This window comes from Phanerochaete carnosa, assembly GCF_000300595.1.
Source record: "Phanerochaete carnosa HHB-10118-sp unplaced genomic scaffold PHACAscaffold_5, whole genome shotgun sequence".
Lineage (NCBI taxonomy): Eukaryota > Fungi > Basidiomycota > Agaricomycetes > Polyporales > Phanerochaetaceae > Phanerochaete > Phanerochaete carnosa.
The window spans coordinates 3,772,887-3,784,181 of NW_006767632.1; the positions used below are offsets into that span (position 1 = coordinate 3,772,887).

At 55.3% G+C, this 11,295-nt stretch overlaps 3 protein-coding genes across 3 annotated transcripts; 1 reads left to right on the forward strand and 2 right to left on the reverse strand.

Annotated features, from left to right (window-relative positions):
- Positions 1-503: 503 nt before the first annotated feature.
- On the reverse strand, positions 504-2,488 carry PHACADRAFT_174335 (uncharacterized protein). The gene is made up of 2 exons (XM_007396408.1): positions 1,743-2,488; positions 504-1,694 (listed from the first exon to the last, which is right to left on the reverse strand). The coding sequence occupies exons 1-2, from the start codon at positions 1,872-1,874 to the stop codon at positions 786-788; spliced, it is 1,041 nt and encodes a 346-aa protein (XP_007396470.1). The 5' UTR covers positions 1,875-2,488; the 3' UTR covers positions 504-785.
- Positions 2,489-2,799: 311 nt separating this feature from the next.
- Positions 2,800-4,619, reverse strand: PHACADRAFT_95579 (uncharacterized protein; the record flags this gene model as incomplete). The annotated part of the gene is made up of 10 exons (XM_007396409.1): positions 2,800-2,920; positions 3,117-3,276; positions 3,334-3,406; positions 3,455-3,483; positions 3,537-3,573; positions 3,626-3,886; positions 3,943-4,151; positions 4,204-4,279; positions 4,333-4,400; positions 4,466-4,619. The coding sequence occupies 10 exons, from the start codon at positions 4,617-4,619 to the stop codon at positions 2,800-2,802; spliced, it is 1,188 nt and encodes a 395-aa protein (XP_007396471.1).
- A 326-nt stretch (positions 4,620-4,945) lies between these two features.
- PHACADRAFT_257258 (uncharacterized protein) lies at positions 4,946-8,459 on the forward strand (the record flags this gene model as incomplete). The annotated part of the gene is made up of 15 exons (XM_007396410.1): positions 4,946-5,085; positions 5,142-5,217; positions 5,269-5,339; positions 5,399-5,607; positions 5,660-5,920; positions 5,973-6,009; positions 6,062-6,090; positions 6,153-6,225; positions 6,277-6,503; positions 6,559-6,641; positions 6,698-6,814; positions 6,866-7,537; positions 7,588-7,694; positions 7,748-8,161; positions 8,211-8,459. Coding segments are annotated over 12 exons (1,405 nt in total), but the record flags the coding sequence as incomplete, so codon positions are not given.
- Between the last annotated feature and the right edge of the window lie 2,836 nt (positions 8,460-11,295).

Below are 11,295 nucleotides of genomic sequence, written 5' to 3' on the forward strand. Positions count from 1 at the left end.
CCTGTGTACGGCAGCCCCATTGTCCGTCCAACGTGGACGATGTGGTGATTGCGTGCGGGGTGCGGTTTTGTGCTGGCTGGATCGATCCGATTCCCCAGCACGAGGCCGCAGAACGTCCAATCCGCCGGAGCTTCTCCATTCAATGAACACCGGTGAGTCTCTTCGTTCTTACATGGACGTGGTGTACCTGGGAAGAAAGACGTCTTTTCTTACAGGTGCATGTCTGCGGAACAGAACAAATTCCTGCCGTCAATTATGACACGCACAGCGACGTGCATGCTCGTACGGCGCCGCTCCGACAGCCTGCATTGCCCAGACTGGGCCTGGACATCCCACGGACGCTATTGTTTACCGGACTGAGCTTGTAGTATAGCAAGCGCAATGCCCAAGGGTCCAGTGACCGGTGGAAAAACTAAGCCGTGTTGCCTAGGATAGTGTAGCCTTGCCGCCTATGGCAGAGCCTCGGAGCTCCTGCTCGAGATCCTATCAGTGTTCAGACCTTTCAAGTTTCAGTTTCAGGCCGAAGCACTTCCTATCGCACCACGCTTAAAGAGCATGATCCAAGGTGCGACCTTCGCGAACAGAGCTCCGATTAGAAAGTCCTTGTACATTCCGATCGTCCTACATATTGTATATTAGTATACAAGGCTAGCACGCGCCAAGTCGTGGGGTCTCGTTCTCACAATACGAGTAAATACCTCCTCCGGCAGATTATATGAATGAATGAAAAGATAGAAGGGTATCGCCAGGATATAGTATTACCTATCGATATCGAACCATAGCACCTACGCTATCCTACCCGTGCTCTCCAGGTGACCCGCGCTGGCCGTGTTGCACGCCTCGGCCGACGCGTTATGCGCGAGCGGCTCCTCACCGCGCGTGTGGGGCTGGAGCTCCTCCTGACGCACGTCGCGCTTGTACAGCGCGTACGTGCGGCACGCCTCCCGGCTCTCCGCCAGCCGCGGGTCGTTGAAGTCGTACGTGCAGATTGTGAAGCCGGGGAAGTTGTACTCGAACAGGTCCTTGAGGTTCGGGAGCAGGAGCGGACTCGGCGAGTACGTCCCCGAGTTGTTGTCGATCACGAGCTCCCAGGCGACGGCGTCGTCGGGCGTGTCGTCGCTGAAGCTCGCCCAGCCGCCCGCAGGACGCGGGTGAAACTCGCCAGAGTAGCGCACGTACTCGGCGCAGTTCGCGTGCAGCGCGTGTTTGGACGCGAAGTCGACGAAGAAGGCCGCGCCCGTCTCCGAGAAGCGGAACGAGTCGTCGTCAGCCGCGATAATGTACGTGTATACGGCGGGCTTGACTCTGTGTGCGGTCGGGCTGCCGGGCTTGCCGCCGTGCAGGAGGGTCATGACGTCCTTCGCGTCGTTAATAACTCCAAACCCGTTTGACGTCGTTCGCGCGTAAAGCATCCGGTGACCCGCCTGTATGGTTGACCGGATGGCGATGGACGTCGGCCCCTGGAAGATAGCTTTAGCTGCGTGATAGTTGACGTTCCAGTGCTGTTTCTCGCCGTCGCTGAAGAACAGTCGTACCCCACGGAGAAACATCTTCCACGTCGAATACAGACGTGCATCGTCCAGATTCGTTAAGCGGCCCACCGTAGGCGAGGAGTGCCGCGAAAACCGAATTGGACCGTCGAAGATGTACGGCCGCGCTGCCGCATCTGCGTCAGTGGATGGCGTGGTGTCAATCTGTGTGAACATCAGCATCTCTTGAAACATCAGGATGATATGAAGTACCTTCATGAAGAGTGTCCCCCGGTTTCTTCTGAGGGAAGGGCTCTCGAGAGTGAACTCCTTGGCCCCTGTCGTCACCGTCGTCTCGAAGCCACCGACGATGTCGTCAGTGATCGCGCCGTCGTCCTTGTCCATAACGACAATGTGGAGGTTCGCGATGCTTGGTACATTCTTCACCTTCCACTGCTCATTCCACACGGGGGTGAGCGTGTTTACCTGCACAGTCGATCTGCAAGACCCCTCAGCAGTGCGCACTGGTTCAGGACCTCAAGCGTTAAATACGTACACAAACTTCAAGTTGTTATCAAGCGTAGCAATTATATAGGGGTCCGCGGTGCCGACGATGTCCATCTTGGGTATGCCCGACGCACCGATGAAGACAAACGTCACGTCGACGTACTTCATCTCGACGCCGTGTCTCTCGGCCCATTCCTGGGCACGTCCTTGGGCCTGCGTCTTGGCATGGTTGAGGGAATGGCGCACATGACCGAGTATAGCTGACATCTGTAGTGGATTTCGCCAAGCCGGCATCAGGTTGTTAGTGGGTATGAATCGTACGAGTGTTTACACAAGCAATACGCGAGACCTTCGGCAGGATGTTTTGTACGGGGCCGAGCGGCGCCTTGTGCTGAGGCACGGAGCGGTGCTGTGGGCTGCGGTGGATTGGAACGCAAGCGGGCGGCAACTTACTGCTGTGCTAGCGCTGCGCTGCTGGAGTGGTAGGTGAAACCAAGATGCGGAGCGGTCCAGAGTACGGATCTCGGTCGTCGGAGATCACACAATCACGTTCCATATTGCTTGCTCTCGGAGCCGGAGTGGCCTGATTAATATTTACATGCATGCATGACAGCGCCAACAGACCCATGTGTCTTCAGCCAATGCTCAAAGATAACAAGTACGTCTAGTCTACGCAAGCTGAAACTTGTACGCTTAATTGTCCTTCAAAGTCGTAAAGCCTACATCTACCCAGGTTCGGAACCTATCACCATACTTGATGAGGCTCCACAATAATCTGTTGCGCCTGGTTAGCGTTGAATACGCGAACAACGAGGGTGCATCCTTACCCAAATCCTATCCATGCAATCACAGCAACGACGCCATTGGTAATTGCCACGCCAAATGTATCGATCGCCGGTAAGATAAAGGCCACACAGACGGCAATAACCACGCCGCGGAAGCACCTGCAGGGACGATCAGCAGGGAGCTGGGAATGTGAGAAATGGCACGCACATGCCCACGGCAGTTGCCTCTGCACTTCGGTCATGCAGGATATCGACAGTATATGTCGCCGAGGGCGACAGCACAAAGTCGACGCCAAGGCCGTTCATGAAGAGCAGCACCAAGTTCAGTATTAAGCCAACCTTGCCGGGGACGAACTGCGTGACAAGGCCCGAAAACAGTACCGAGCAGGGGACCATGACCGCCGCGCCAGGCAGAGCCGCACGTAAGCGATCTTCAGGGACCCATATGCCCCCGCGGCGTTTTCGCCACTTGACGACCATCCAGTCCGAGATACGACCTGTGAGGGGTGCGCCGACTGAGGGTTGGCACTGTCAGAATAGAAGGGTCTAGACTTGAGAGTAAGATGACGCACTAGCGTTTCCGATGCCCAGCGGGATACATAGAGCTCCCAAGAGAGACTCGTTATGTATGCCATATCGTTTACCCTGAACGAGATTTTAGTCGAGTTCAGGACACGTGAGAGCATGACCCACAATGGTGAAGGCGATGGGCACAATAAGAGCTGAAATCCTTTAGTTGCGGGGCTCCGATATGCAGATCACCGAGATCACTCACCGTAGTCAGTGAGAAGCACAAACGCCCCTTCCATCGCCTGCCACAGCCCAATCAACTTTCGACCCGGCGATCAGGGTAGATCGACGCACCAAGAACAGAACGTTCGGGCTGCGGAGCAGAGCCAGGCTTTTCAATGGGTTCAGCCACACCCAGCCGTCCTTCTTGCCAGCTTCTCGAGCCTTGTCGATGCCTCGTGCGCCTGGCTGACTTGTCTCTGGCTGTACGAGTAGCGTGAGGATCCAGCAAAAGATCGCGAAACCACATAGGCCAAATTGCATGCCCCTCCAGGAGTAATAGTGGGCTGTAGTTCCACCGACGAAAGGTGCGAGAGCTGCGCCAAGCAAAACGGCCTATACGTATCAGCGTTTAGGAGGACAGCAAAACAAAAGTCGGCCAGCGGACGTACCCCAAAGAAAATGCCCGACGCTGTCCCTCTTTCTTCCAGCTTGTAGATGTCTCCTATCACCCCTATACCTACGGAGAGCCCACTGGATGCGCCAAAGGCTTGAAGGACCCGACATACGAGAAGCTGAGGAACGTTCCGTGAAAGCGCAACTCCGAGGGATCCGACGGCTTCGATGGCTATCGAAGTCAAATAAATGGGCTTTCGTCCGTCTGATAAGCGCAAATGAGGAATGGAACCCTTGGAAAATGGCTGGAGACGCACAATAACTCGAGTATGTTGCCCACCAGAGACTTCCAAACGCGTTCGCGAGTATCGACAAGCTGACGGCGATGCTGTTCTCCCTCAGCCATCGAACAGCTCAAAAGCATGTTCAGGCACTTACTTGACCACCGTACCTGTAGTATTGAGGTCCTTCGCAATTTGGGGGATAGAGGGGATGAACGTTCCGGAGACAAACACTGCTCGATAGAGCAGATCACTGATTGGCACAGATCGTCACTCATGCCAATGCTGAACAACTCACGTGGAATCAGACCCGCCAATGAAATGAGCGCAACTATGACCCTTTTCTGCGAAGGTCTGAACCTTTTGTACACCTCTTCATGTTTCCGCACGTCGTCGTCCAGCAGCGGTGTCTCCTCGCTCGCCGTGGCTTCATTCGAGTCGGAAAGACTCATGCTGAAGAGGAGTACTGTGAGGGCCGACTCCCAGCAGATGGTGGTCGAAAGTCAAGCTAGTATGTAGCCGCAGTACGGGAGTCATTTTGTGGAAGGATGGCGGGAAGCGATGATAGAGCCGATACAGAAAAATGAGCTACGCTTCGCGCGCGCCGCTTTGAACTCAGACGCGTTACGCAGTTTTATCGCCGAAAAGAATGTCTGAGACGGACCACCTGCCAGCCGGGCGAATTTTCTCCAGTCATATATTACTCATAGATGTAGCAGCAGGGAAACGTGCTCTTTTCTCTCTGCCTGTGCCAGCTCTCGTCCGGGGTCGTCGAGGAGATGGCGTCCGAGGAGACACCACTACTTCGTCAAGCTGAAGAACAAACTCTCTTCGACCATGACAAGATCTACGACCGGTTTTCGCCCTCGCGAAAGCGTGTTATCGTGGCGGTCACAGCCCTGACGGGGACCTTTCCCAGTGCGTGTCGCACCATTTATCTCACAGCCTTGGCGGGCAGCTGACACCTGGCGCAGTGTTTGCGTCTGGGTCGTTCATTCCCCTGATACCTCAGATCGCACAAGACCTGTATTCTACGGGTGAGGTCGTCAGGTATGGCTGTCGCGGGTAGGTCGCACCTAGCATTGCTGACTGGTTCTGCAGTTTGGCCGTGAGCTTGTCAATCCTCGCCAATGCGATAGGCAGCCTGACATGGGCGGCCTACTCCGGGTTCTGTGCGTTACAAGAAATTCTCCGCGCCTCTCTACTGAATTATCACTGGATGACGCTTCAGATGGCAGAAAGCAGGTTATCTTGTGGTCCATGGCGATATTGGCCCTCGGGTCGTTTGGTGCAGGAGCGGCGCGCAGCGTTCCCGAGCTCCTCGTCTGGCGCATCATACAGGCCATCGGCGCTTCGAGTGGCCTCTCCGTCGGTATCGGCGTCCTAGCGGACATCTACAGGCTGGAGGAGCGTGGCCGCGCGTCCGGCGTTTTCTTCGGCGTGAGCTAATTTCATCTCTTGCACCCGCCATGCGCTGACTGATATGCTATAGGCCATTTTGTTCGGCATGTCCGTTGCTCCTGCAATCGGCGGCGTGACCGCGCACTACTATTCCTGGAGGACGACGCAATATGGGCTCTGCGTTGCCGCGATCGCCTCCTTCCTTCTGACGCTTTTCTTCCAGCCCGAGACTGCCTGGCCTGGTGCCCGTGGCGTCGACAAGCTCATTGAGAAGGAAGGAAAGTCGCGGTGGGTCTGGTTAAATCCATTCGGCAGCATCGGACTTCTACGGAGCCTCAATGTATCCTTGATAGTGAGTCATCGCGTCAGAGCGCGCGGGTCATCAGTCTTATGCTGTCTGGAAGTCCCTCTCGCAGGGACTCGTAGTGTTGACCGATTATGGTGAGGGCGACTGATCCTTCTCGTACCATACATGGTTGCTGAGACTGTCCAGTCCTGCTTGTTCCCATCGCCTACACATTGGTGAGTATGCACCCTAGGCGGCAGGAACCTCCCTAAGTACCCTAACCACCGGTCTACATTAGGCTGCCAAGTACCATATCACGAATGAAGCCATCATCGGCGCACTCTGTATCCCGGTGGGCATCGGCAACATCAGTGCGCCTTTCTCTGTTCTCTGCCACACCCATCCGCTAACATCAGACACAGTCGGCTCGACCTACGCTGGGCGCCTCTCGGATCATATGGTCATCTCCTGGCGCAAGCGGCGCGGCGGCGTGTGGGTGCCCGAGGACCGCCTGCGCGCGACGACGTTCGGCGGGCTCGTGCTCGCGCCGCTGTCGATCATCGGCTCGGGCGTCATCACCCAGTTCTGCGACGACAGCGTCACGATGATGGTCCTCAACTTCTTCTGCTTGTTTGTAAACGGCCTTGGTGTAAGTGCTGGCGTATGCTAATGGCTCCGATGCTGAGTATGCCGCTCTCGGGCAGGTCTCGATTGTGTTCAACCCCGGCAACGCGTATCTCGTCGATATCCTGCACTCGCGCAGTGCCGAGGTTACCGCTGCGAACATGTAAGTTCCGGTTCGGGCGTCTCAGGTGCTGCACTGTCTTACTCAGACCGGCATAGGGCGTGCCGCAACCTTGTCGTCGCCGCCACAGTCGGGTTCATTCTGCCCTCTGTCAACACCTTCGGCATCTTCGTCACTTTCACAGGCACCGCCGTCATCTCATGGATAGGCTATGGGTACGTTTCCGGGGATGCTTCGCTTTGCTCGGGCTTATGTGTCGGCGGCAGATTAACGCTTGCTGTCCTACACTACGGAGGGCACATGCGAGCATGGCTCGACCTCGGCTTCTCGACCGCTAAGACGAACTAAAAGATAAAGACTTATTGTATCTCAAGATTCACCCGCACCGGAGGTCCTTTACGACTTCATGACTTCATGCTCCCGTAACAGAGACGATGTAAAACACTTCTTTGGGCGACAATGGGTGGGATAGATAACCATAGAATGTGTCAGATGTGATTCAGGGGTACAGTGGCTACAACAAAGATTCCTAGATCAACCGGTATGCATAGACAGTTCGAGACTACAGCAGCAAGGAAATGCAGATAAGAGTACAGTGGGGTGTGATAGATGTGCACGCAAGTTATTGGCAACAACAGGACAATGATGGACAGGGCGGACAGGGTATACAGATACGGGGAGATTAGATTGCAGTGGAGGCAGCGGTGTTAACGAAACGGGGGTATTCAAACGCATCGGGGTCCAGCTCGTCGCGCAGGCGCTGCATCTCAACGCGCGAGTTCGGGCGGAGCCGGCCTTCCTCATCGAAGTCGAACGACTTCAGGCCCTCAATCGCGGAGTCGAAGCCGTCGTGGAAGTCGCTGAAGTCGAGGCTCGTGTAGCGCTCGGCGCCGCACGCCGGGAAGGGCGGGAGGGCGAGCTCGGAGGGCAGGGCGTCTGTCGGGAATGGTCAGTCGGGTTCAAGTAGAAAGAGAGAAGGGACGCACCTCCGGAGACGACGCCTTGCTCGAGCTCAGCCCAGTTGACTCTCCAGAAGAACGAGTGGCGCTTGATTTGTGCGATGGTAGGCCTCGCGAGGGGCTGCTGGTTCAACATCTGAATACTGGCCGTCAGCATCTCGTCTCTTTTCAGCGACGGTCAACACTCACAGCGCGAAGCAGGTGGCGCAGATGCGGGTCGGGCATGCGCGTCTGCAGGGGCAGTAGCACATTCCGGAGGAACACCGGTCGCTTCGTCTCCGTATCGTAGCGGACGAGGTGCTTCTTTTGGTTGGTGGCCATCTCGAGCACGACGACCGCGAGAGACCAGATGTCGGCTGGGGAGCTGTAGCTGCGTTCGTGGAGCGGAATCTGTGGATCTTCAGAGTCGTACACCTCAGGTGCGAGGTAGCCGAAAGTCCCCACCGCGCCGCGCAGCATCATGTCCTCGAGCGGAAGAGGGCAGTGGATCGCCAGCCCGAAGTCTGCGATGGCGAGGTGACCGTCGGTACCGATGAGGATGTTCTCAGGCTTCAGGTCGCGATGGACGATCCTGGTGTCGTGGAGACTGGAGAGCCCAAGGACCTGCGGTCGCAGTCAGTCATAATTTACGATGGTAAGGGGACGAGCATACGAGTTCAGCAGCGTACAACCTGACCTCCTCGATTGTCAACCTCCGGCGTTCTAACAAGTCATAGAGCGTCTCAGGGTATAAGGGCATGACGAAGTGCACGTTTTGCTCGTCGGCGAACGACTCGAGGAGCGGGACGAGAAAACGCGAGCGCGTGGCAGTCACGAGCTCCATGATTTTCTTTTCGCGTACGAGGCCCGAGCGGCCGACCTCATCCCGGTACTGTTTGTCCTTGTGAACGACCTTGATAGCGACCAGCTTTCCGTGCCTGTCGTTTGCCACCATGACCTTCCCGAACGAGCCCACGCCGCACAACCAGCGCAGGAGAAACAGGTTGTCTCCATGTACAAGCATTTTAGGCTCCGTATGCTCCGTGCCGGCGACATACCCTGGGTCAATGTAAGTTGTGGCGATCCCGCCCTTTAGCGCCTCAGCTGCAGACGATGTAATGGTGACGATTGACCGAGGACCGCACGGGATATTGGACCAGGAGACAGAACGTGGGAGGTCGACATCGTGTACATCATCAGCCACCCGACACTTGAAGCTTTGCAAACCGCTGATGTTCAGCGCACCAGCCTGGGATAAAGCACCATCCTCAGCGACGGCACAGTCGATGTCTTCCGTGGGCACAATTGCATGAAAACTGCACGGTTGGGATGGGCGACCAAGTGAGAGGTCATTCTTGAACGTCTCTGAGTCCACCGATTTCTTTGGTTCCGCGGGCCCTGAATGCCATGACTCTTGAGCGACGTCGGGCCACTGGAGCAGGCTGTCATCGTCGGCTGGTAACATCAGGCCATTATGAACGGGCGAGTTGGCATCGGAGGGTCCATATTCCAGTTTATTGCTGGGTCTCCCTTGAGTGAATGCACCGGAAAATCCGGCGAAATGGAATGCGCCACAACACGAATCCTGCGCCGGCACATCGACCAAACCATACGTCTCTGGTGTACGCAACAGCTCGTCATTCTCGGAGGTAGTATTACGTTGGTAACTGGAGAGTGAGCCGGAATACTTCGAACCAGGCTCGTCGTCGAGGTCTGACTCTTGCTCGGGAGGTAGGCTCAAAATCGAAGAGATCGCGCGAAGAATAGGTGGCTTGCCGACGATATTGTGGAGGGTATCAGCACCGAGTCCGACGTTTGTGGCGGCGCGAATTCCGCACCCAAAATGCAGCTTGCCCAGTGCTGTCCAGTCAGAAGACCGCGTTGCGGGAGTGGGGGGTTCGGCCGACACGTCCTCGACGCGGGAGAAGAGGCGGAGAAACCAGGCGGAGATGAAAGAGTGCAGAGACATGGTGAGGAGGAAGTTAGAATGTGGCGTAGGGCTCACTGTCAGCTTCGGGGGCTGGGTAGAAGTGGGCGTGCTCTTGCTGACGAGAATCTGCTCGCGTGAGTAAAATATTGAGGCCACAGTCGACTGCAGCTGGCAAAGAACACTCATGGCGGTTAGACAAGGACAGAATGTTCGGGCGCTACATCAGAACGGACTGTCTAAAACAGGATGGTCAATGGGGTCCATCCACATCAAGAGTGAAACAGCTAGTTGCTTTTGCCCGGCTGTGGCGATGCCTTCAAGCTTTTGTCACTCCTGAGGCCCGCCTACGATCTGCAACGATGGGGAAACCCACATAGGTAGTCGCAAGCTGCGCCATTTCTTTCATCTCAGCGTGACTACTCATCGTTTGATATCTGTAGCTCCAGGCGTTGTTACCAAGATAATTTCCCCTGTTGACTGTATACTTATGGTCATAGCTGCGACAAGGGGAAGAGATGCTTAGCGTAAAGTCAATGCTTACTTGTTCAGCTTGTCAACACATGACACAGGAATCGTTGAGTTGGAGCCATTTTACGGGACCCAAATATCGGTGTCCCGGATAATGCCGAAAGATCAGCCGAACCAAACCGCTGGCATCAGGACGCCGGCCCGGTAACTGACGCCAAGACGGCCTAATCTGAAGGCTCTGAGCAGAGGTGAGCTTTGCGACGGCGAGTATCCACCGAATCGACCGATATATATGGGGGGTCTACGGGCGCTGGGAGCCACATCACCCCTGCGGGGCCAAGTCCAGCGCTGTTAGCTACCGACCTTCTGTTGTGAATGGAATTGCGCGGGCGGGGGATTCACGAGTAATCAAAGATAAATTCTAAGAATAGTATTACATATTCTTTTATATGTTTTTTACTTCCTAATCTACTCAGTCAACTACAGTGTGCGTTAGCAAGCTGAGACTAGGGAAAACATAGCGGAGAGTGAACCGGCGCCAGTGCGCTCTGTGCGCGTCATATCTAAACCTTGTGTGCAATAGGCTGACGCTCGCCCTGCCGAACTCGCGAAGCAGGATATGCGTAGCATAGTAAACAATTTAATAGAACATAAATATAATTTGTAACAAGTACAGCATCGTAAGATCACTGCATGTGTTGAAAGGGAGTATGTACACCGTACGCGCGAAACAACTAAACATGCACAAAGGGGATAACGACAGTCATATGACTTGTCCAATGCCCGGCAATTGGGTCATGGCAAGGGGTCCCGCTGCCGCAGGCAGCGAGGACCCTTGCCGGGTGATTGCCCAGGGTTAGCCAGGGCGAGAGAGGGAAAAAGAGGGGGAAGAAGTGCCCGGGCACCCTCCGGAGCTCCTTGCTCGCGGGAGAACGGCTCTACGGGGCCATGTGCGCCGGACGGCGGCGCACGAGCGCATCTCGCCCAATCGGGCAAATGCGCCCTCTCGCTCTGTAAACTAGCTTGATTTGCATCTTTGCCAATGTAAAGGCGCGTTAAAATAATGTAGATGCATTTGGAGTGTGGCTATAGCATTTAAATAGATCTATCTGCAATTTTACAAGCCATTTCGAGGTTTTTAGCACACATTTTGCGGAAAATGCGGAAAATCATTCAAAAAATATTTTATCGGGTTTAAAGCTCGGTTTACACGAGTCGAATCAAAAGAGATCTCGTCTGCACTCCCTCTCTCCCGCGCTGGAGTCTCAACCTCCGTATCGTTGATTCGACAGCCCTCTAGCCCAGCTTTGCGATGTTTGCAGCTCATAAAACAACAACATCACATTGCTACAACAGTTGA